Below are 24,764 nucleotides of genomic sequence, written 5' to 3' on the forward strand. Positions count from 1 at the left end.
TAACTTAACTTGCCCAATTCTCATCTTTATATTTGCCACTCTAGTTGAGAATCCCTAATATTTTTAGTAAATATTGCAGGAGTATATGGGCAGAAAAATTATCGAGATCAATATTCTGCTGCATGAAAAAATTGTTTTTAATTAACCTCAACTGTATTACTGTACAATTAATAATCAGGAAAGACAGGGGTACCCTAGGTGGCTCATCTGGTTAAGCATTTAACAACTGATTTCAGCTCAGGTCATGATGTCAGGGTTGTGACATGCTGAGCATGGAACTAGCTCAAGATTCTCTCCCCTTCTCCCCCTAACCCTTCAACCCCTACTCACTCTCTCTCTCTAAAAAAAAATAATAATAATAAAATAATCAGGAAAGCCATGGAGAGATGTTAATATTAGTTTACATTTTAGGTAATTCTTCAAATAATAAATATATAAGAAACTGACAAGTCAACTCACAGCAAATAATTGGTACCCATTTCTAACATTTCCATGAAAAATAAGGGGAAAAAAAATCAAAGAGCAAAAATGCACACAACTTAAAAAATATATATATCTCAAATACCACAAGAAGCCACTAAACTCTGGCCTACTTGTTGCTGTGACATAATCCTTAGCAATTTAAAATCTCTTAACATCCAACTTGTTACTTCAAAGAAAAGATAGTTTTCAGATCTCAGTTTAGACTTAATTCCATTACTAACTGTCTCATTTATTCAGTGACAGCCAATATATGGCTGTCTACTAGCTGTAGAAACTTGAGCAAGTCTTTTTATCTTGAGCAAGTCTTTTTTCTCTCATCTGTAAAATGACATGGTATTTGCTATACAGATTAAATGAGGTAATATATGTTAAAGTCATCTGCCTTTGTGAAACAGAACATAAGCAAATAAATGTAAGATAAGAGTTAGTCAACAAAGCCAGTAACTTTACTTGACCTCTTATACTCACTTTCTACGAAATACGAATATATAAAATGTAAATACAGTGACAGTATGAACTGATGGGAGGACAGAAAAAAGTGTCCATCCCTTACCCATAATTATGATAGTTAACCGATCTATATTAGGAAAACATTTCTATAAAGTTCTTAAACAACAGAAGTTACATATTAGGAAACAGAAGTTACATATTAGGAACACAGGCAATAAGCACATGAGGCAAAAGGCTGATAATTATGAACCAAAATGAGATAAAAGCTGGACGTTAATGACTGATTAGATAGGATTAAAGAGGTAACTCGAAAGCAAGTGGCAAGTTTATTCCAGATAGAGTGAATGTCATGATCAAAGGGGCAAAAAATGAATAATATAAAGGATTAAGAAGTATGATTTAGATAAAGTAGAAAGTTTCTTAATAAGAATTACAGGGAATAAGGCTTGAGAAGTTAGGTGAGGTCAGGTACTGCCAAGCTAATAATTTTTTAGCTAAGAAAACTGACATGGCAGTAGGATGAGAGTGAGGGCAGATGATGGTGAATCACAGAAAACAGTATATTTGTTCATTCAGTCAACAAATATTTATAGATCTACTAATTTCTAGGCATATTCTAGATGCTGGAAATCAGTCAGTAAACCTGTAGGGCTTATACTTATCAAGAAAGACTGACAACAACCCAAACCAAGCAAAGTAAAATATCTCAAAAAATGTTATCTATTCTCAGGACAGAAACGATAATTGGATGGAGTATGAACATGGTAGGGGATGAAAAGGAAGACCACTGAGGAGACTGTGAGGAAAGGCAAGTGAGTACTACATGCATACGTGGTGGCAGAGGTATATGTGAAATCTCTGTATTTTCCCCTCATTTTGCCATGAACCTAACAGTGATCTAAAAAATAAAGTCTATTTTATTGTTTTAAAGATTTATTTATTTATTTTAGAGAAAGAGAGAGAGCATGAGCAGGAGGAGCAGATGGAAAGAGAAAATCAAGCAGACATTTACGTATTCATTTAGATAGAGAGCACACATGCATAAGCAGGGGGAGGAATTGAGGGAGAGGGGAAAAAGACAACCCCAAGCAGACTCTGTGCTGCCCTGAGCAAGTAACCCCGCACAGGGCTCAATCTCACAACCCTGAGTTCATGATCTGAGCCAAAATCAAGAGTCAGATGCCAAACTGACTGAACCACACAGGCACCCCATTATTAAACATTTTATTTATTTGTTTATTTTAAAGATTTTATTTATTTATTTATTTGACAGAGAGAGAGTGAGGGAGGGAATACAAGCAGGGGGAGTAGGAGAGGGAGAAGCGGGCTTCCCACAGAGCAGGAACCCCGATGCAGGGCTCGATCCCAGGACCCGGGGATCATGACCTGGGCCAAAGCTTAACAACTGAGCCACCCAGGTACCACCCCCCCAATATTAAACTTATTAGTCACTGTTATAACTACAGAATTCTGTTCTTATAACATAAAAGCAGAAATAGACAAAACATAAACAAGTGAGTATGGCTATGTCCCAATAAAATTTTATTTACAAAAACAGGTGGTAGGCCAAACTTAGCCTGTAGGCCACAGTTTACCAGCTCCTAATATAGAAGATGGAGGGATCCTATACTCAAAACTAGGTCTCCATGCTCACTGATTCTCCACACAGGATTTCTACTAAGTTCATGATGACAACAATACAGAGAACTAGAAGCCTGACAATAAAGTTGATGACAATCTCATGATCAGATGGAATTAGCCAGAGTCCTGCTAAAGGGTAAGTATTGACATAGACAAAGAGATCTGACCCTAGACATAGGGAATACATGTGAACTGAAACAAACTGAATTTTAACCTAGTCCTTATCCACTTCAAAAGTCCATGAAATCCAAAAGGTCAGACTCTCATCACAGATGCCTTACATAAGCAAAGGCTTTCCCTCTCTCGAGAAAATTATTTACTCCAGACACTACAGTTCTTGTAAACACAATGTCTGATAAACAAAAGAAAAATGTTGAGATATGTGAAGAAGCGGGAAAATATGATCCATAATCAACTGGCAAAATAATTAATAGAAGCCAATGCATATATGACCTATATGTCTTAGCAAAGATGTCAGCTATTAAGCTATTATTTTTAGCTTTTATGTATGCTAAGAAAAAAGATGTTAAAAATAAAAACAAAAAAAAAAAGGGTTGAAAATTTCAATAGAGAAATGTAATTGTCTTTAAAAGAACATATGGGGGCGCCTGGGTGGCTCAGTCAGTTAGGCCTCTGACTTCGGCTCAGGTGATGATCCCAGGGTCCCAGGACCAAGCCCCACATCAGGCTCCCAGCTCGGCAGAGTCTGCTTCTCCCTCTGCCTCTGCTTGTGCTCTCTCCTCTCTCCTTGTCACAAAAATAAATAAAATATTTTAAAAATAAAAATTAAAAAAATTAAAAAACCATAGGAACATTCTATAACTGAAAAATGCTAAGTTAGAATTAACTAACTGAGCTTAACAACTGACTGGACAGAGCAGAAGAAAGTATCAGTAAACATGAAGACAGACGAACATAAACAACAAGAAAAAAAAGAACAAAAACAAAAATAACACAGACCCATATACATAATATCAAAGAACCTAATATGTACAAACTAAAGTTCCAAAACACAGATGAAAAAAAATAGAAGAAATACTTTAAGAAATAATGGCTAAGGTTTTCCACAATTGATGAGACATCAACACATAAACTAAGGCTCTCCAAAACCTAAAAAAGGTAACAGAATGAAAGTCATATGCCTAGGCAATATCATATCCAAGTGATAAAAGCCAAAATGAAGAAAAAAAAAACTTAAAGCAAACAGACCAAATTAGATCAATTACATGCCAATGGTGGGGGGTAGAGAAACAATATAAATGATGGCTAACCTTCCATCAGAAACAGATGGAAGACAAAAGACAAAAGACAATAGAAAACATCTTTAAAGTTTTGAAAGAAAAAAATTGCCAATCTAAAATTTCACACCTAAGGAAAATATCCTTCAAAAATGAAGGTAAAGTAAAAACATCATGGGAAAACAAGAACTGAGATAATTCACTGCTAGCAGACCTGCACTTAATGAAAAGCAAAGGAAATTCTTCAGGGTGAAGAAGAATCCCACATAGAACACCATTTTTCTTTAAGATTTTATTTATTTATCTGACAGGAAGAGAGACAGCGAGCGAGCACAAGCAGCGGGAACAGCAGGCAGAGAGGGAGAAGAAGAAGCAGACTCCCCATGGAGCAGAGAGCCCCATGTGGGGCTTGATCCCAGAACCCTGGGATCATGACCTGAGCCAAAGGCAGACACTTAACCGAATGAGTCACCCAGGCACCCCTAAAATGTCATTTTATAAGAAGGAAGAAAGTATACTAGAAGAGGTAAATATATGGGTTAATAAAAAAGACATTTAAAAAAAAAATCTTGAAGATATTGACTGCTTAAAGCAACAGTAGTATAACATATATGAAATATATGCCATAGAAGTAAAATATAAGCGGTGCCTGGGTGACTCAGTCATTAAGTGTCTGCTTTCAGTTCAGGTCATGATCTCAGGGTCCTGGGATTGAGCCCCGCATCGAGCTCCTTGCTCAGCAAGGAGTCTGCTTCTCCGTCTCCCACTCCCCCTGCTTGTGTTCCTTCCTCTCTCTGTGTCTCTATCAAATAAATAAAAATCTCTTAAAAATAAAAAAAAGAAATTAGATATAAGACAACAGAGTAGGATATAAGTAGAATTAAATATCATAAGGTCATTACAGTGCTAAGAAAGTAGTAAAATAAAAATTCAAGTTAATTCATTAAAAGTTAAAAATGTAGGCTGTAATCCCTGTGTAATCTCTAACAAAATTCCAAGAAAGTATAGCTAAAAGGCTAAGAAAATGGATAGAATATAAAAAAATTTTTGATAAATTTTTAAAAGACAGGAAGCAGGGAAAAAAAGAACAAGGAACATATGGAATGTAAAACAAAGATAAGAGACTTAAACCAAATCATATCAAGTTACACAATCAATGTAAATGGACTAATTATACCATTTAGAAATAGAAAATCAAATTGGACTTAACAACAAGATAAAAATACATGACATTTACAAGAGATACACCTTAAATACAAAAATCCAGATAGATTTAAGGCAAAAAAGTACTGGACACTCGAATAGGCAAAAAAAATAAAAAATAAAAAATAAAAGGAAGGAAGGGAAAAAAGAAAAAGAAATTAACATATATGAGTTACGAAATTAGTAGTTTAAAAATTAGCAGTTATAAAATTAGTTTACTTAATATAGTTAAATATTTTATTTATTTATTTCAGAGAGAGAGAGAGCACGCACGAGCCGGAGCTGGGGGGCAGAGAGGGAAAAGCAGACTCCCTGCTAAGCAGGGAGCCCAATGTGGGACTCCATCCCAGGACCCAGAGATCATGACCTGAGCCAAAGGCAGACTCTAACCAACTGAGCCACCCAGGCACCCCTGGTGATTATTTGTATTTAACTATAAGCTTTACTCACTTTGTCTTACTCTTCTTTCTATACCCCTGCCCTCTTTTTTTTTTTTTTTTTTTTTTTTTTTTTTTTTTTTGCCCCCCCCCTCTTTTTTTTTTTTTTTTTTTTTTTTTTTACTTTGCTGGGAGACACCCTCAAGTTTTTTTCTCCCAATAGCTTTGTTATACTTGGGGTACTATACTTTCTGAGCCCTTGAATATCTGAAATTAGCCATTATTTTTCCTGCTTATACTTGAAATTTTTTTTTCATAAAAACTTAGGAGCACCTAGTCCTATATTCATGAAGAACAATTTTACACGGAAAATATGAATTAAGTTATAGAATTCAAAGCTGATATTCACATGTCCTTAGGGGGAAAACACTGCCTGAGAAAATTCATGTTATTATATGATATAAAATCTATTTCTGTGAAATATTTATCTAGTGACCTACACAAAATCAACTATTTAAAAGACAGTTATGGGGTGCCTGGGTGGCTCAGTCATTAAGCATCTGCCTTTGGCTCTGGTCGTGATCACAGGGTCCTGGGATCAAGTCCCGCATCAGACTCCCTGCTCAGCAAGGAGCCTGCTTCTCCCTCACCCACTCCCTCTGCTTGTGTTCCTTCTCTTGCTAGGTCTCTTTCTGTCAAATAAATAAAATCTTAAAAAAAAATAAAAGACAAATTATAACAACTTCTCTTTATTACAAATTTTTTTAAACTAAGTTGGTTTCCTAATACCCAAATAATTATGCCTATAAGAAATCTCACCTTATTAATCCTAAATATAAGCTATGAACAAAAGTTAATATAAAGAATAAAGTCCACCCAATTATTCATTAACAACTAAAGAAAAAAAGTAATGATGAAAACACTAATGAAGTCATTCCATAAGCATACTTTTTTTTTAATTATAAAATTTATTCTTGCTCTAGAATTTCCTGCCTTGGAGTACATTTGAAGAAAAGTACTGCTTCTCTACAAATAGGGTTCTTTTCATACAGAATACAAAGCACTATTTTTATAACTACTCTAACATAACTACTCTACATTATAAACATTTTACATGAAAAACCATGGAGAAGAATACTAAAATAAAACCCCTAAAATCATTATTGACATAATTAAATACCTAGTAAATCAAAGGAATTAGCTTTAATAATACAGTAGAACCTTGACATGTATGAATTTAACAATATCTCTACTAGAGCAGTACTACTCAGAAGTCTCGCATATAATAATTTGCAATTTTGCTGAAGTGAAAATATAATGCCTACCTTTAATAAGGATAGTATGTACGCATAAGTTATTTATCCAGTACTCAGGGCAAAGACTATCCACAACTGTACCCTATTATGGCTTAATTGATTTCTATTAATTATATCAAGTTGTGAAGTGAGAGAATATGCTGGTGCTGCTGCCAAAAGTGAACAGCTAAAGGTGTCTAAGAAAACCATGGTTCTAGGCCACAAAACAAATTTTGGACAAACCATTTCTTTAAATGTCAAATGTGGAGGCCGTTTGGATATCTGACATATATTAGTGTGTGTGTATGTAATCAAAAAGTGACCAGTGGAATGATGTCAATTATTGTCTTCTGCCAAACTCAGTCTATCTGGGGAGACAAAATAACTAAATGCAATATAGTTCTCTGAATTGGATTCTGAAGCAGAATGAGGACATGAATGGAAAAACTAATGAAATCCAAATAAAAATCTGGAGTTTAGTAAACAGTAGTGTACCAACACTGGTTTCTTAGTTTAGACAAATGGACCATAAAAAATAAGATGTAACAACGGATAAAGGTTGATAAGAGGTATATGAGAATTGTCTGTACTACCTTTGCAACTTTTCTTTAAATCTAAATTTAATCCACAGGTACCTGAGTGGTTCAGTAGGCTAAGCATCTGCCTTTGGCTCAGGTCATGATCCTAGAGTCCTGGGATCAAGGGCCACATCAGCCTCCTTGCTTGGCAAGAGACAAGATTGAGAATACTGACAAATAGGAAACCATAAATAAAATGGTGTCCATCTGTCAATTGTTTTCAGTTGAAAGGGGAAAATCAGTATCTATATAATAGAAAAACATGGAGAATACCTTGATTTGGTCATCAAAATCACTAATGAAACAGAGTCATTGTATGTTTCTGGCTATGATGCTCCAAGGGGGGAAAAAAATACATTTAAGTAACACTCAGACCAGAGATACATACCCTGCATCTAATCATTAAAAAAAAAAAAAAAAAAGAAACAAACAAACAAACACAAAATTAGGGGCATTCTGCTTATTTTCAAAAAGACAGAGAGCTTTTATTCTTCAAAACTGTCCAAAAAAGCAGAGAAACTATTTCAAATTGAATGAGAGTAAAAAAGACACAACAAGTCATGCAGTGCCTTATCCTGATTAGATCTTGGAAATAAGGGGGAAAATTCTACAAAGGAAATTACTGGGTAAACGGGCAAAATTTGGAAAATGGTAGATTAGATAAAAGCATTCTATCAATGTTAAACTGTTTGAAATTGATAACTATACTGTGATTATGCAAAAGAATTTTCCTGTCCTTAAGAAATACACACTAAAAGGATCGCCTGGGTGGTGCAGCTGTTAAGCGTCTGCCTTCTGCTCAGGTCATGATCCAGGGGTCCCGGGATGGAGCTCCACATCAGGCTCCCTGCTCAGTGGGGAGCCTCTTCCTCTGCCACTACCCCTGCTTGTGTGTTCTCTCTCTGTGTCAAATAAATAAATAAAAATCTTAAAAAAAAAAAAAAAAAAAAAGAACAGGGTATAAGTGAAATGAATCAGACAAAGAAAAATAACATTTGTTTTCACTGATATGTGGAATCTAAAAGAAAAAAAAAAATCAACCAAATAAACAGAAACAAATTCATAAATACAGAGAACCAACTGGTAGATGCCAAAAGGGAGAGGTTTGGGGGGAATGGGCAAAAAAGATAATGGAGATCAAGAGGTACATACTTTCAGTTATAAAATAAGTCACAGAGATGGAAAGTACAGTATAGTGCATATAGTCAGTAACACTGTAATAATGTTGTATGGCAACAGATGGTGACTATAATTATCATGGTAAGCATTGAGTATGTTGTATACCTGAAACTAATATAACACTGTATGCCAACCATACTTTAATAATAGTTTTTAAAAAAAAAGGAGAAAATAAAAAAGAAAACTACTCCTAGGCACATCAGTGTAAATCTAGAAAACTAAAAAAAGGGAGAAAAAAGACAGATCACCTTTAAAGAGGCAGCAATTAGACTAATAACTGACTTCTCACCAAAAATAACTCAAGTGGTGAAGACAATGAACTATACCTGAAAGTGCTGAAGGAAGATAACTGCCAACCTAGAATTCTACTCCCAGCAAAAATATCCTACAAAAAATAAAGACAAAATAAGGACGTTTTCACATAAAGAAAAGTAAATTTACCACAGAAAGGAAATGATAGAAAATCTTCTCCAGATAAAAAGGTTATCCCATCTAGAAGAAAGTAAGGAATGAAGGAAGGAATGAAAATCAATATAACGATCAAATATGTAGGTAAACCAAAATAATGGTTGACTATATAAAACAACAATATAATGTCTTGTGGAGTTTAAAAAACATACACAGGTAAAAAGAACCTAATGGTCTTGTATTGTCTAAGAAGAAAGTGAAAGCACCAATTGACATTAAACTTGGATACTTGAATCTTTAAGGTAATCACACAAAGAATTGCAAGAATATGTAACTTCCAAGTCAAAAGGAAGAGATACGGAATAATTAAAAAATGGTTTTGATCAATATAAAATAAACCAAGAAAGGAGAAAGAACATCAGTCAGAACAAGTAGAAAGTACACTGAAATATGTAATATTTAAACCCAAAGAGATCATTGGCTGAATTAATGCAGATTAACCAACATCTCCCTTAAGAGAAAAAACTTGTCTGAAAGAATAAAGTTCAACTATATCCTATTAACATTAAAACCATATAGAAATGCTAAAAGTAAAAGAATAAAACAAATCATACTATGCAAACACTAATCAAGAGAAAGTTAGGATAGCTACAGTAATATTAGACAAAGTCAGCTTTCAAACAAAAGACATTATTAGAAATAAAGAAGACATTTCATTACGGTGAAACAGTCAAATTCACCAGGAAGACAGAGCAATTCGAAATGACAATGTATCTAATAAAATAGCTTCCAAATATTTAAAGCAAAGACCATTAGGAACAAGAAAGACAAACAGACGATTCAACAATCACAGTATAAGATTTAATCATATCTCAGTAAATAATTTCTTTAAAATAAATAAAGACCTAAAATACATGAATACCATCATTAACTACACTGTGCCCAATAACTGCAGAATCTACATTATCTTCAGGTAAATCCAAAACATACACCAAATAAGGCAAATCTCAAAAACTGTCAAAACAGAAAATTAACTTGTAAAATGCAGAAAAACTGGGAAATTGAAAAGATTAAAAGAATATAATATATATCTATAACCCATTAGCAAAAAATAAATATTTAGTACATCTCTCATCAACATTTCTCCAAAAAGTATATATATAATTTCTGTTTGTTTTTACTTTAAAAGCTAAGAATTACTTCTTATTCTTAAATCAACCTTAATAAACTTTAATGACTGCAGAATTCTATTTCAGTTGCATTGTATTTTACTTTCTGCACAACCCTCTGAAGACAGTTTCTATTTATATAGTCTCTTGCCCCAAAGAGTGCCTAGGACTGAAATAATATCACATGTTAATTCATAAAGTAAATTTTGGTCTAGAAAGTTTTTAATAAGTAGTATACAGAAGAATTATTCTGTCATATATTTTAAATAAATATGTTTCCTCCACAAGCTTTCTTTTATCTGACTGCTCCTGGTAAGTATTCAAGTGTTCCAACATCTTAATTAAGATTATGGCAGCCTAGAGGAATATAAACTTCCTTTTTTTCTAAATTAAACAAACCATTTAATAAATATAAAGCTGTAGCATCAATTCAGATCCCTAAAAGAACTTCCCTTTCTAAAATATCATACAAAATAAGTGTAACATAGTCACTTACCACTTGATCTGTTTTTACGACTTGATTTCCCTCCAGTAAGAAGCATCTTGAGACTATTCCGAAACATGGTTGTGCTATTCTAGTACTCACAAGACTGTAAAAGAAAATATGGGAAAATACATTAGAAAACTTGATTTTCTACTCAAAATATTATTAATAATTAATTTTAAATGCACTATCTGGAATTAAATTATATTTAAATATATAGTACAGAAATTTTAACAATATGACAAAAACATTTAATTAAATTAACTTAATTAAACCTTTTAGTGTTTCTTTAAAAATATACTATAATACTTTGAGTGCCCTAAGAGATAAAGATAGATATCATGAAGGGTACAAAGAAATAAAATAAAGAATTAGGTAGTTATAAATATAGCTTACCCTTTCATTTGACTCTCCTTCTCTTGGGTAATTTTCCCATAAACACACACACACACACACACACACACACGTATCCAAAATTTAATAAGAGTCTAGAAACTTAGACCAGGTGCATATTTTCCATTGACCGAGCCAGAATTCCACCTCAAAGACCACTGATATATGTGAACGAGTGCCTATCCTCTTTATGTCTCACTTCTATCAAAGGAAAATTCTTCCAGTTGTGCTTTGGATCATGTCCTCTCTCACCTCTTCAAGGACTTTTTGCCAAAAAACATCTACTTTTTCCTTCTCACACAGCTTTAATTTTTTTCACACTACTGAATCATTCCATCATAACACAAACATGCTAGTATCTCTTTTTTTTTTTTTTTTTATAAACATATATTTTTATCCCCAGGGGTACAGGTCTGTGAATCACCAGGTTTACACACTTCACAGCACTCACCAAATCACATACCCTCCCCAATGTCCATAATCCCACCCCCTTCTCCCAAACCCCCTCCCCCCGGCAACCCTCAGTTTGTTTTGTGAGATTAAGAGTCACTTATGGTTTGTCTCCCTCCCAATCCCATAAGCAAGTCCCTCTCTTTGTTCCCACATGGTCCAATTACTGCCAATATTGTTACTCTCCGTAGCAAAATTTCTGAAAAGTGTTGTCAATACTTGGTGCCTCCAGCAGATGGAACAGAATAAACATAAACTAAAATGGAGGTTAACAAAAAATATCCAAATCAAAGCACTAAGAAATAAGGTTGAAAAACATACGAAAATAAGAGGCATATGATGGAATCCACTGAAAGGTTCTACCATACACATTGTCGAAATCCCAGAAGAAAGGAAAGAGAAAACAAGAAAGAACCAATATTTGAAATAATAACAAAGAAGAATTTCCTAACATAAAGTCACATCTTTAAAGAGCTAGAGAGAAAAATGAAAAATTTAAATAAGCAACAATCAACAGACAGAAATAACTTTCAACAGAAATTACGAATGGATGAAGAGAATGGAATGACTTCCTGAAAATTCTGAAAGAAAAAAGAAGCCAATCAAATCTATTCACAATTTTAAAATGTTTGAAAATGAAAATGAAATAAAGGTGATTTCAGAAAAATAACAAGAATATATCAGTAAAAGAAATACTAAAACGGATTTCTTCCAATAGAAGAAAAATGAACTAGAAAAAAAGCATGGAAATGCAAAAAGAAAGAGCCATAAAAAAGGTAAATGTTTGCAAACATGAACAATGACCATAAAAATAATTACATTACTAACTTGTTAAGTTTAAAATATATGTAGATTTAAAATGTGTGACAATAACCAAAAAAAAAACCAGGACTGGGATAAATGGAGTTAAAAATGAGATACCTATATTATGCAGGAAATGGCAGAAGTAATAATCTCCATCAGACTGCAGTGACTCAAAATTAATGTAGTAATTTCTAGAATAGCCATTAAAGGCTAACTGAAGTGAGAAAAAAAATAAAATATTTCATCAGACCAAAGAAGGTAAAAAGTGAGGGACGCCTGGGTGGCTCAGTGGGTTAAGCCGCTGCCTTCGGCTCAGGTCATGATCTCAGGATCCTGGGATCGAGCCCCGCATCAGACTCTCTGCTCAGCAGGGAGCCTGCTTCCTCCTCTCTCTCTCTCTCTCTCTGCCTGCCTCTCTGCCTGCTTGTGATTTCTCTCTATAAAATAAATAAATAAAATCTTTAAAAAAAAAAAAGATAAAAAGTGAGAGAAAAAAGCATAGTGCACATCAATAAAATAAAACAAATAATAAGATGTTAACTTTAAACTCAAATTATAGCTACCATGTTAAATTTTAACTATACTATAATACTACTTATATTCAAAGAAAGATTAAATAGAAGATGATGAGAAAAATCATATCATCCAAAAAACAATTAAAAGAAAGCTGTCAGAGCTATGCCAATATCAAAGTCAACTTAAAGCAATAAACACTACTAAAGATAAAGAGAGACATTTCCTAATAATTAAAAAGTCAAACCAACAAAAAGATATCATACTTCTAAGTATGAATGGACCCAATAACAAAGCTTAAAAATATACAAAACTAATAGAGGATATGGAAAACCCATAATCACATGGGAGACAAAGATACCCTTGACAATAGCTACAAGATCAAACAGATGAAAAAAATTCTTTACTAAGATACAGATTTGAACTACCCGATTAACCAACTAGACTTAATATACACAGAACATTCTTCCAAATAAAAAGAATATACAACCTGTACACAAAATACATGCCAAAATGAACCACAGTCTGCATCATAAAGCAAGTTCCAATAAATTTCAAAGGACTTAAGTCTTTGAGAGCATATTCTCCAAATGAACAATTTTTAAAAATTGAGAAACTTCCCTACTACTTGGAAATTAAGTGACATACTTCTAAATAACTTATGAGTCAAAAAATAAAAGTACATATCACAATGGAAATTTTAATATATCTGCAATAAACTATAATGAAAATATAAATGATGGAAACATAGAGAATGAAACTAAAACAATGTCTATAAATAAATACACAGAAGATGGAATGCATCAGAAGAGAAGGATGAATCAGTATCTAAGCTTCTATTTCATATAGTTCAAAAACAAACAGCAAATCAAAGAAAGCAAAAGGAAAGAAAAAGAAATGAAATAGAAAACATTCTATTGAAATACTGAAATAATATAGAAAACATTATTTAAATGAAATAGAAAACAAATCCCAAACAAATAAAATCAATTAAAAAAAACAACACTGGATTTCTGAAAAGTAGTAAAGTTAATAAATCCCTAGCAAAGCTAATAAAAAAAAAGAGAGAAATTGTCAATATCAGAAAGGAATAGGGGACACCATTTCACATATTAAAGGCTGTTTTAAATAAGAAGATACTGTAACAACTTTACACAAAATTTACTGTTTTACATAAAACAAACTTTAAAAAATACAACTTCCAAAACTGACACAAAATTGAGCAGAAAATGTGAAAAAGCCCTATTTCTATTAAAGAAATTGAACTTATCAAAACTCCTCCCAGAAAGAAAACTACAGGGCCAGATTATTTCACTGGTGAAGTCTACCAAACATTTAAGGTACAAACAATACCAATTTTATACAATTTCCTTAAGAAAATAGAAGGAATACTTCCAAACATATATTATGAAAGCAGCATGATCTTAATTCCAAAACCCAACAGAAATTATAAGAAAACTACAGACCACAAACCTCATGAACATAGATTCAAAAATCCTTAATAAAAGACACTAAAGGGGCACCTGGGTGGCTCAGTGGGTTAAAGCCTCAGGTCATGATAAAATAAAAATTGCTATAGTGAGAGCCCTGGGTGGCTCAGTGGGTTAGGCCTCTGCCTTCAACCCAGGTCATGATCTCAGGGTCCTGGGATTGAGCCCCGTGTCAGGCTCTCTGTTCAGCAGGGCCTGCTTCTCGTCTCTCTCTGCCTGCCTCTCTGCCTACTTGTGATCTCTCTCTCTCTCTCTCTGCCAAATAAATAAAACCTTTTTAAATAAATAAATATTTAAGTAGAGATAGACCCACGTTCATAGAGTAGAAAGTTCAATATTGCCAAAATGTTGATTCTCCCTATAATGTCCTAAAGAGACAACAAAACCTCAAATTCCAACAGGCTTTGGGTTTTGTTGTTGTTGTTGTTGTTGTTGTTGTTGTTTGTTTGTTTTAAGAAATTGAGCACCTTGGGGCACCTGGGTGGTTCAGTGGGTTAAACCTCTGCCTTCGGCTCAGGTCATGATCTCAGGGTCTGGGATGGAGCCCCGCATCGGGCTCTCTGCTCAACAATGAGCCTACATCCCCCCCTCTCTGCCTACTTGTGATCTCTCTCTCGCGCTCGCTGTCAAATAAATAAATAAAATCTTAAAAAAAAAAAAGAAAGAAAGAAAGAAAGAAATCGAGCACCTCGGGGCATCTGTGTGGCTCAGCAGCTTAAAGACTCTGGCTTCAGCTCAGGTCATGATAACAGAGTCCTGGAATGGAGCCCCACATCAGGCTCTCTGCTCTGCTGCTCTGCAGGGAGCCTGCTTCCCCCTCCCCCTGCCTGCCTCTCTGCCTACTTGTGATCTCTGTCTGTCAAATAAATAAATAAAATCTTTTAAAAAAAGAAAGAAAGAAAGAAATTGAGCAGCTCACTCTTAAATGCCCATGGTAATATAAGGAGCCAAGAACAACCAAAGCAATCTTGGAAACTAACAACAAAGCTGTAGCATTTATATGACCTGAATTCAAGACTTAACTCTACAGCTCCAGAAATCATGACAGTATGGTAGTATGGTACTCTCATTAAGTATCATCAAGTGGATCAACAACACTGAATAGGCAGTCCAGAAAAAGACCTACACTTATATGGCCATTTTTTTGGATGAAGTCATTAATGAGTAAAAAGAAGTCTTTTCAACAAGTGGTGGTGGAACAAATAGATATCCACTTTTTAAAAAAATTATCCTTGATCTATGCTTCACACTATACATGAAAATTAATTCAAAATAAATCAAGCATCAAACACATGAATGCTAAAATCATAAAGCTTTTAGAAGAAAACACAAAAGAATATCCTTATTACAAAAAAAAAAAAAAAAAAGAATATCCTTATTATTCAGTGATAGGCAAAGGTTTCTTAGAATGCAGAAAGTAATAACCATAAAAGAAAAAAAGTATGTATTTGGCGTTTATTAAAAATTTTAAAAAGATCTGCTCATAGGGGTGCCTGGGTGGCTCAGTGTGTTAAAGCCTCTGCCTTCTGCTCAGGTCATGATCTCAGGGTCCTGGAATCGAGCCCCAAATCGGGCTTTCCACTCAGCAGGGAGCCTGCTTCCCCCTCCTCTCTCTGCCTGCCTCTCTGCCTGCTTGTGATCTCTGTCAAATAAATAAATAAAATCTTTAAAAAAAAAAAATCTGCTCATAAAAAAATAACATCACCAAAATGAATAGGCAAGTCACAAACTGGGAGAAATTATTCACAAAACATGTATCTAACAGAACTGATATCCAATATATATAAAGAACACCTACAACCCAACAAAGAGACAATCACATCTTTTAATGGGTTAAAGATTTAAACAGACACTTTTTATAAAAGTATATAAGTGGCCAACACACATATTGAAAGAGATTAACAAAATCTGTCACTGGGAAAATACAAATAACAATGAGCTACCACTATGATCCATCAGAAAAGCAAACTTTTGAAAGACTGATAATATCAAATATTGACAAGGATGAAAAGCAACCGAAACTCTTAATATACTGTTTCAGGAGTTGAACAGTACAATTGCTTAGGCAGAAGTCTAGCAGTTTATTACAAAACTAAGCATATTCCTAACATACGACTCCATACATTATATATATACTCAGGAGGAATTAAAACATGTGCATAAAAAGACTATTATAACAATTTTCATATCAGCTTTATTCATAACAGTCCAAAAGAGGCCCAGGTGTTCATCAATAGGAAAATGGGGGTCTTTGGGATTTTCATACGTAGGATACTACTCAGCATTAAAAAGCTATGAACTGGGACGCCTGGGTGGCTCAGTTGGTTAAGCAGCTGCCTTCGGCTCAGGTCATGATCCCAGCGTCCTGGGATCGAGTTCCACATTGGGCTCCTTGCTCTGCAGGGAGCCTACTTCTCCCTCTGACTCTGCCTTCCACTCTGTCTGCCTGTGCTCGCTCTCACTCTCTCTCTCTTACAAATAAATAAATAAAATCTTTAAATAAATAAATAAATAAAAATAAATAAATAAATAAAAAGCTATGAACTATTCATATATTCATATATAACATAGATAAATCTCAAAATTAAAATATGCTGAATAAAAGAACTTGACATAAAAGTGTATGCAGTAATCAATGGTAGAAAAAATATCAGAATAATGGTTGTCTCTTGGGGGTAAATGTGAGGATTAACTGAGAAAAGGCTCAAGGAAACTTTCTAAGATGATGGTAAATTCTGTATCTTGAAGAAGTCTCGAACACACAGATGTAGGCATTTGTCAAAATTCAGCAAATGTTCACATCAGACTTATGAATCATACTGCATATATATTTTACCTCAAAAGAAAAGAGTAAACATTGAACTCTACTTAATTACATTCATGCTTAAATATTCAGAAGAAAGCCTCATATGTCTCCAATTCCTTTGAAATGCATCAAAAAATAAGATGAAATGATGAATGGTAAGGCAGATAATGTAATACAGCAAATATAGCAAAATGTTAACAGCAGATTCTAGGTAGTGGGTATACATGTGTTAACTGTAAAATCATGTTAAATTTTCTATATATTTGAAAGTTTTTATGTACGTTAAAAACACACTCCCACAAAGGAAACTAAGTCTAGATCATTCAACAATGCATTCTACCAGCATTTAATAAGAAATAATACCAATATCACACAAATTGTTCCAGATAGTAAAAATAGGGATTACTTCCAAACGTGTTTTCCAAAGATAACATAAGCTTGATAACAAAAATTATATGGTTATTATAAGAAATAATTTACAAGAAAGAAATTATAAGCCTCTCTTTTGACACAGATGCAAAAACCCTAAACAAAATATTGGGAAAATAAAATCTACCAATACACTGATCAGGACCCACTGTGGGTTTAATCCAGAAATACAAAAATGATTGAACATACAGAAATCAATACAACTTAAACCACATTAACAAGAGAAAGAAATATTATCAATAGATGAAGCAAAAGTAATTGATGAAATTCAACACTTACTTATCCATGATCTAAAAACCTTCTATAAAACTAGAAATAAGATAAGTTCCTTAATACTATAGAAACATACCCTTTTTAAAACTCATAGTAAACATCGTACTTAATGGTAAATGAATAAAAATATTCTACATGAAATGAATGATGTGACCACTTCTTATCACCGCTTACACTCAGTATGAACCTGGAGGACTACGCCTTTTACAAAAAGGTAAGAAGATGGAATATAAAGAATGGAAAAGAAGAAATAAAAATGCTACTTTCACAGACAATATAATTATATACTTAGAAAACCTAAAGGAATTTATAAACTATTAGAATAAGTCAGCTTAGTAAAGTCACTAATACATTGTAAAAGATAAAGAAATAGGTGAACACCAACAAATAACTTACCCTTTTAATCAGTGAAGATAAATAAGGTGATGAATCCTAAAAAGAGTATTTCAAACATTTAAGAAATATATTCATCTTGAGAGCTATTCTTAGTTTCTTTTAGCCCCTATTTACTTTAAGAGGCTGCCTGAGAAGTAGAAAATCTATGTCTGGTATTTACTTCACTAATATTTGAAAACTTGAAAAAACTGTGTCATATGCAATGATATATATGAAATATATTCCATGTTTTGAAATAAACCATAACATTTAAACAATAAATCTTATAACTCTTCAATTTTTATTTTCTTGAAAGTGAATGAATAACTATTACAATGATCACCTTTTGAAGTATAGAGGTTTTTCTTTGCTAGTCCTAAAATATTTTATAAAAATTGACTGAAGTATATGAAGAATGAAATGAAACATAAAATACTTATTTAAAACTAATTATCCGTCTCATATTACACTTTGATAAAATGACTTTCTTATTCAAGTTAACACATCACCCAAAAATTTATTGTAATAAAATATTAGTACAGAAACTCCACAAAATTGAAGCTAAGTGGGAAATGGCAGCTCCATCTAATTGGATTTATAATAGTAATATATGGCTAAATTTCATCTTACTTTTCCAAATTATATGTCCAAATTTTAAAATGGTATCTCTCTCAGGAGAAATCATCAAATAAATTCCTAGCAAGTAAAAAATCTCTGGCAGAAGGATAACAAACAAGCCATTCACAGGGCCCCAGTCATTTCTAATTGTCTTATAATTAACTGATCCAAACGCTTTGTTTTCTACATGGCCCCTAAGCTTTCATGTTTGTGATACCTAGTCTAAACCACTGAAGGAAGTATTGACTATTCTCCTCTAAATGGTCCACCAAGGCTGGACACTCAATATATTACTGAATATACTCTCACTCTATTTTATTAGGGACAATCGATTTTCATTTTCAGTGTTCATCCCTCCTGTATAAAGACCTTTTCTTACTTTTTTATTCAAAACAGGAGCACAATATCTCCCTTCATAAAAATGTTTATGTAACAATGATGAAATCAAATTAACTATTAAGCACTTCTGTACTATTCAGGCTAAATAATCACAGTATTTCCCTTAACTTTTCCACACAGGAGCTTTTTTATCCTACAACTGGCTTTTTAAAAAATTTATATGTTTTTCTATAGCCTTTTCCATTTTGAATGTTTGGTGATATTTTTATTTTCATTGTTGGTTTTGAGATAGACTGGCTTAGTCTTGGTTTTTTGTTTTCCAATTCTAGAAACAAGTTTCTTGACATAAGAACTATGCTTAATGCATAAACCGTACCACTGAAGTGCTTTTAAAGTTCTATAGGATCTGAAGAGAAAGTTTCAAATAGTAAGAAAATAAAAAATAAGGAAAAGTAATAAAGTAAAATGTTGTCTGTAGAATTCTAATTATAAAAACAAGAATGCATACTGATACAAATGATGGATTAAGAATTATCTTTCCTGGGACGCCTGGGTGGCTCAGTTGGTTGGACGACTGCCTTCGGCTCAGGTCATGATCCTGGAGTCCCGGGATCGAGTCCCACATCGGACTCCCAGCTCCATGGGGAGTCTGCTTCTCTCTCTGACCTTCTCCTCATTCATGCTCTCTCTCACTGTCTCTCTCTCAAGTAAATAAATAAAATCTTTAAAAAAAAAAAAAAAAAAAAAAAAAAAGAATTATCTTTCCTTACCCAGGCAACCAACAAAATCTCCTTTTATGATTTTCTCTACAATACTAATCTGGATATTGCCTTTAAAGTCCCCTTGAAAACAACCTGTTGGTATAACTACAAAAGGTAAGCTATGTACGTTTAAGGTAAATGCTATCCATTCTGCAACATTTAATCAATCTGGAGCTTCCCTTCAGAGAAATTTTGTAAGGCTACAAAACACACATACACATATTTACAAAATTTCAAAGAAAATTTTAAACACTACATGAAAGGATGCAGTGGTTAATGAGGCAGACATGATGGAAATGTTAAAAAAGAGTGTTAACATTTTATAATACATGGTTTTAGTGAAAGAGATACTAAGCAATTAAATATATATCCTTAAATTTAAAAATACATATTTTAAAAATATCTAAAAGACAGTGTAACTTCTTACATGTATATATTTATCAACACCCTCCCCAGTCTTCCTCCCCATGAGGGCAAGTGGCCTAACTTGTAAATTGAAACTCAACCAAATATTTTAATCACATGTAGTCTGTCCAGGCAGATTTACAACTGAGTGTGAGTTCTCAATTCATGCAAGATTCTGGATCTTTAAATCATAGGCCAATATGTCCCCAGTTTGCCACTCCTGAACAAACACAACTACTAGCATCATCCGAGCCTCTGCAGGCTGCACTGCCTAATTAACAATGTGAAATAGCCAGATAAAATAAAAGGAATTAGAATGGTGTTGAGGAAAAAAATTGCTTTATTATTATATAATGTATATTCACTGAAAAGATAGGAAAAAATGGGGCTCTTGGGTGGCTCAGTCAGTTAGGTATCCAATCCTTCATTTTGCCTCAAGTCTCTCAGTGTCATAAGACTGAGCCCCCCATCAGGTTCCACACTCAGCACAGAGTCTGCTTGAGATTCTCTCTCTCCTTCACCCTCTGCTCCTCCCCCTGGTTATGCCTGAAATACATATATTACTTAATTAAATCTTTTTAAAAATAAAAGATAGGGGGATAAAAGAAAATAGAAACATGCTGTGGGCACATGGCTGGCTCAGTTGACTGGGCATCTGCCTCTTGATTTCAGCTCAGGTCATGACTATCAGGATTGTGGGATAGAGTTCAATGTCAGGCTCCAAGCTCAGCTGGGAATCTGCTTATCACCTCCCCTCTGATCCTCCCTTGCTCTCTTTCTCTCTCTTACGTAGATAAATAAAATCTTTTTTTTTTAAATCCTAAGACTTCTTTAAAAAAAAAAAAAACATGCTGGAATTTTCTTAGGATTTTGGTTTTTTTGTGAGAGAGAGTGCGCGCGGGCAAGGGCACACAAACAAAGGGAGTGGCAGACAAAGGGAGAAGCAGGCTCCCTGCTGAGCAAGAAGCCTGATGTGGGACTCCATCCCAGGACTCTGGGATCATGACCTGGGCCAAAGGCAGACACTTAACCAATTGAGCCACCCAGGCATCCCCATGCTGGAATTTTCTAAAAGAATGACTCAACAATGAAATAAATTATCACTATTACATCCTCCTTTGGTTTTCTTATCACTTTGCTGAAAAGTGTTGCATCAACTTTCAACAAGTTTGGCAACACCAGTTTTGTAGACTTTTCTTTCTTTTTTTTTTTTTTTTAAAGCTCTCAGAGAACATATTTGAGAATACAGAAACTTTCGTTTTCTGCCAAAAATATCAAAAAGAATATTATCAAAGGAAGATGTTTTACAATTCTTAGATGAGAAGATGAATGCAAAAAAGATAGACGAAAGCACTCTAAACACTGATGAAGGTGAAACTGATCGTGTAATGTAAATCTTGGACTATGAGTCTTCAGATCACCACATCACAGATGAATTTTTTCACACTCAATAATCGATAAGTAAATTTTAGAAATTTATTAATTCATAAATTTCATTCATAGAAACGAACCATCAATCTACTGAAAAACCAATCAATGTAATTCACCATACTAATAAAGGGCAAAACCCTAATAATCACCTCAACATAAAAAGAAAAGGCATTTGACAGAAACTACACTCTTCCATGACAAAACCACCCAACACTTGGAACAGAAGGAAACTTCCTCAATTTGATAAAGGGCATCTATGAAAAACCTACAGCTAACATCATCCTTAAAGCTCAAAGACACTATTGTCCCCTAAGACAAAGAGGATGTCTGCTCTTATTACTTCCATTCAACATTGTTAGAAAAGTTCTAACCAGGGCAATTAGGCAAGAAAAAGAAAGAGAAATACCTAAACTGGAAAGGAAGAAGTAAATCTGTCTATATTCACAGATATACTTGACCTTATATATGTCTCAAGAATCCACTAAAAACTAGCAGAGCTAATAAAAAAAAATCAGTTGTATTTCTATACTATAGTAATGAACAATCCAAAAATGAAATCAAGAAAACAGTTCCAATTGTGATAGCATCAAATAGAACACTTAAAAATTTAGGAATAAAGTAAGCAAAAAAAAAAAAAAAAAGGCACAAGATTTATACACTGAAAACTACCAAGCATCACTGAAAAAACTTTTAAAAAGATCTAATTATATAAATGGAAAGACACCCCCTGTTCATGGATTAGAAAGCCTTATATTGTTAAGACAGCAATATTCCTCAAACTGATCTATAGATTCAATGCAGTAACCTCAGAAAATCGCAGGTACCTTTTTGCAGAAATTGAGAAGTCAATCCTAGAATTCATACGCAAACGCAAAGGAGCCAGAAGAGGGAAAACATTCTCAAAAAAGAACAAAGTCAATAAAGCACCCCCCCCAAGGTATCCAAATTCTAATCTCTAGGACTTACTACCTTACATGGCAAAAGGGACTCTGTAGATGTGCTTAAGTTAAAGAATTTAATAAAGGGAAATTATCCTAGATTTTACCTAGATGAGCCCAATGTAATCACACAAGTCCTTAAAACAGGAAAAGACTGCAGAAACATCTCAGAAAACATTATTACAGAAGAGAGGTCAAAGTGGTATAGCCCTAAGCCAAAAAATTTATGTGGCTACCAGACACTGGAAAAGATAAGGAAAAGAGTCTCTGGTAGTGCCTCCAGAAGGAGCACAAATATGCTGAAACCTTGGTTTTAGCCCATAACTGATCCATTTCAACTTTCTGATCTCCAGAACTGTAAGAAATATAATACAGCTGTGTGTTGTTTTACGCCACTAAATATATGATGGGCCCCATGCTCAGCAGGGAGTCTGCTTGTCCTTCTGCACACACCCTCATCCCCACTTGTGTTTGCTCTTTCTCTCAAATAAATAAAATCCTAAAAAAAAATTTATACTATATCTAAAGAGTTCTCATAACATCACCTAAGAACAGCACTGGGGTGTGCCTTAGATGTGTAAGGTGTACAGAAATCTAAAACTTAGCCTCAAATCTTTCTGTCAACCTACACAATGTTAAAGTTTTCTAGTTAGATTACCAAAGAAAAAGATGGGAACATAAATGAAAATGTGGCATGCAAGAGCACAAGAAAATAAGCATAGAACTTTCCCCCCCAGATTTCAGGAAGTCATTTCAACAAATATGGCAATATTAAATGAAGACTTCTGAGTCCGAGGAATCAGTCCCCTGTGGTCTTTAGTTCTATATCGCCCAATGAGAATACTGGATCTATCACTTCAATCACTCTCCCACCAAAATCCCAAACTCCTCAGCCTCTTTGCTCTGGTTCCACAACCAGACAAAAATCAAAATTCAAGCTGATTCTACTCTATCAAGCCCACTAAGCACTACTGCAGAAAGTCATGTTACTAGCCAGACTAGACTCATACACTAGAAATCCATGGTTGCAAATTTCAACTGACCGTTTTCATTGTTCAGCAATCTACTGTTTTTCTCTAGTTAATTCCTTCTGAACTCTGACTCTCCATTTCACCCCAACACTCTCAGCCAATGGTTTTGGCTCCCATAACACAAAGAAAAATTATCAGAAAGAATTCCTTTAACTATCTACCAACAAACATACAAATTTGAGCCCATCAACACACACCTTCATCTCCTATTAAAATAAATGTATTACTTAGGTGAAGGGAATTAAAAGTACGCTTATCTTGATGAGCACTGATTAATGCATAGAATTGCTGACTCACTATATTGTACACCTGAAACTAATAATAACATTGTATGTTAACTATACTGTAATTAAAATTTTCAAAAAAGAAAATCATACAAATTCACTGCAGAAGGAAGTGGTGTTATCAATCTAAATAGGAAAAAATAAATGTATCTCTGTCACTAACTAAAAACAGACAATTGGACAGATAAATGCATTACCGTCAAATTCTCTACCTTTGCTCTGTATCCCACTCCCTTCCTTCTTCCTGGGACCTTTTATATTTTGTCTTTTAGATTTTGAACTTCTTCCTTTAATTGCTCCTTCCATCAGCATCTCCCTATGCTCAAGATCCTCCCATCTTAAAAACATAAAAATCCTTTCTCAGTGTCCTCCTTCTCTAGTTCATCCACTGCCATTACTCTGCCACCTATTATCTGGATAATCAAATCTCATCCTCTTTGGGTTTTAGTTAGTACTTTTTAGCCCAGTAAATTAGCATCATCACGAACCTGTCCAATCATCCCCTATTCATTCTCACCCACCTACTTTTCTAACCAATAAACACATACCTTCACTCATGCCCCAAACTAGATTACCTCCAGCAATTATAACTCCCAATACTTAGACACCTTGTTCTTGATCTTTTATAACACTAATAACTTACAGAGTTTGACTTTCACACTAAACGTATGTATATCCCACGAGGCGACAGACCATGTTTGTCATGTTGTCATCCCAGTACCTACACACTGACTGACATATACTAGAGCCTCAGCAAATAATGAATAAATAAATGGCAAAACCAAGGCCAAGCCATACCCCACATCTGGTGATAAACATAGATAAATATCATAAGTCAATATGAGGTACATTTTATAAAATGCTGCAGAATAAAGGGAGCATGTATCCTCTCATTCATTCATCAAACAATTACTTTCAT

At 34.0% G+C, this 24,764-nt stretch overlaps 1 protein-coding gene across 6 annotated transcripts in view; it reads right to left on the reverse strand.

The window, feature by feature from the left end:
- TANC2 (tetratricopeptide repeat, ankyrin repeat and coiled-coil containing 2) overlaps positions 1-24,764 on the reverse strand; it is a 365,238-nt gene that overhangs the window by 298,714 nt on the left and 41,760 nt on the right. For all 6 annotated transcript variants that reach the window (XM_059379772.1, XM_059379770.1, XM_059379769.1 and 3 more), the window contains exon 2: positions 10,518-10,611. In XM_059379772.1, the coding sequence (XP_059235755.1) occupies positions 10,518-10,584 (67 nt within the window). In that variant the 5' untranslated portion in view covers positions 10,585-10,611. The remainder of the gene's footprint in view (positions 1-10,517; positions 10,612-24,764) is intronic.

Source organism: Mustela nigripes, chromosome 16, assembly GCF_022355385.1.
Source record: "Mustela nigripes isolate SB6536 chromosome 16, MUSNIG.SB6536, whole genome shotgun sequence".
NCBI lineage: Eukaryota > Metazoa > Chordata > Mammalia > Carnivora > Mustelidae > Mustela > Mustela nigripes.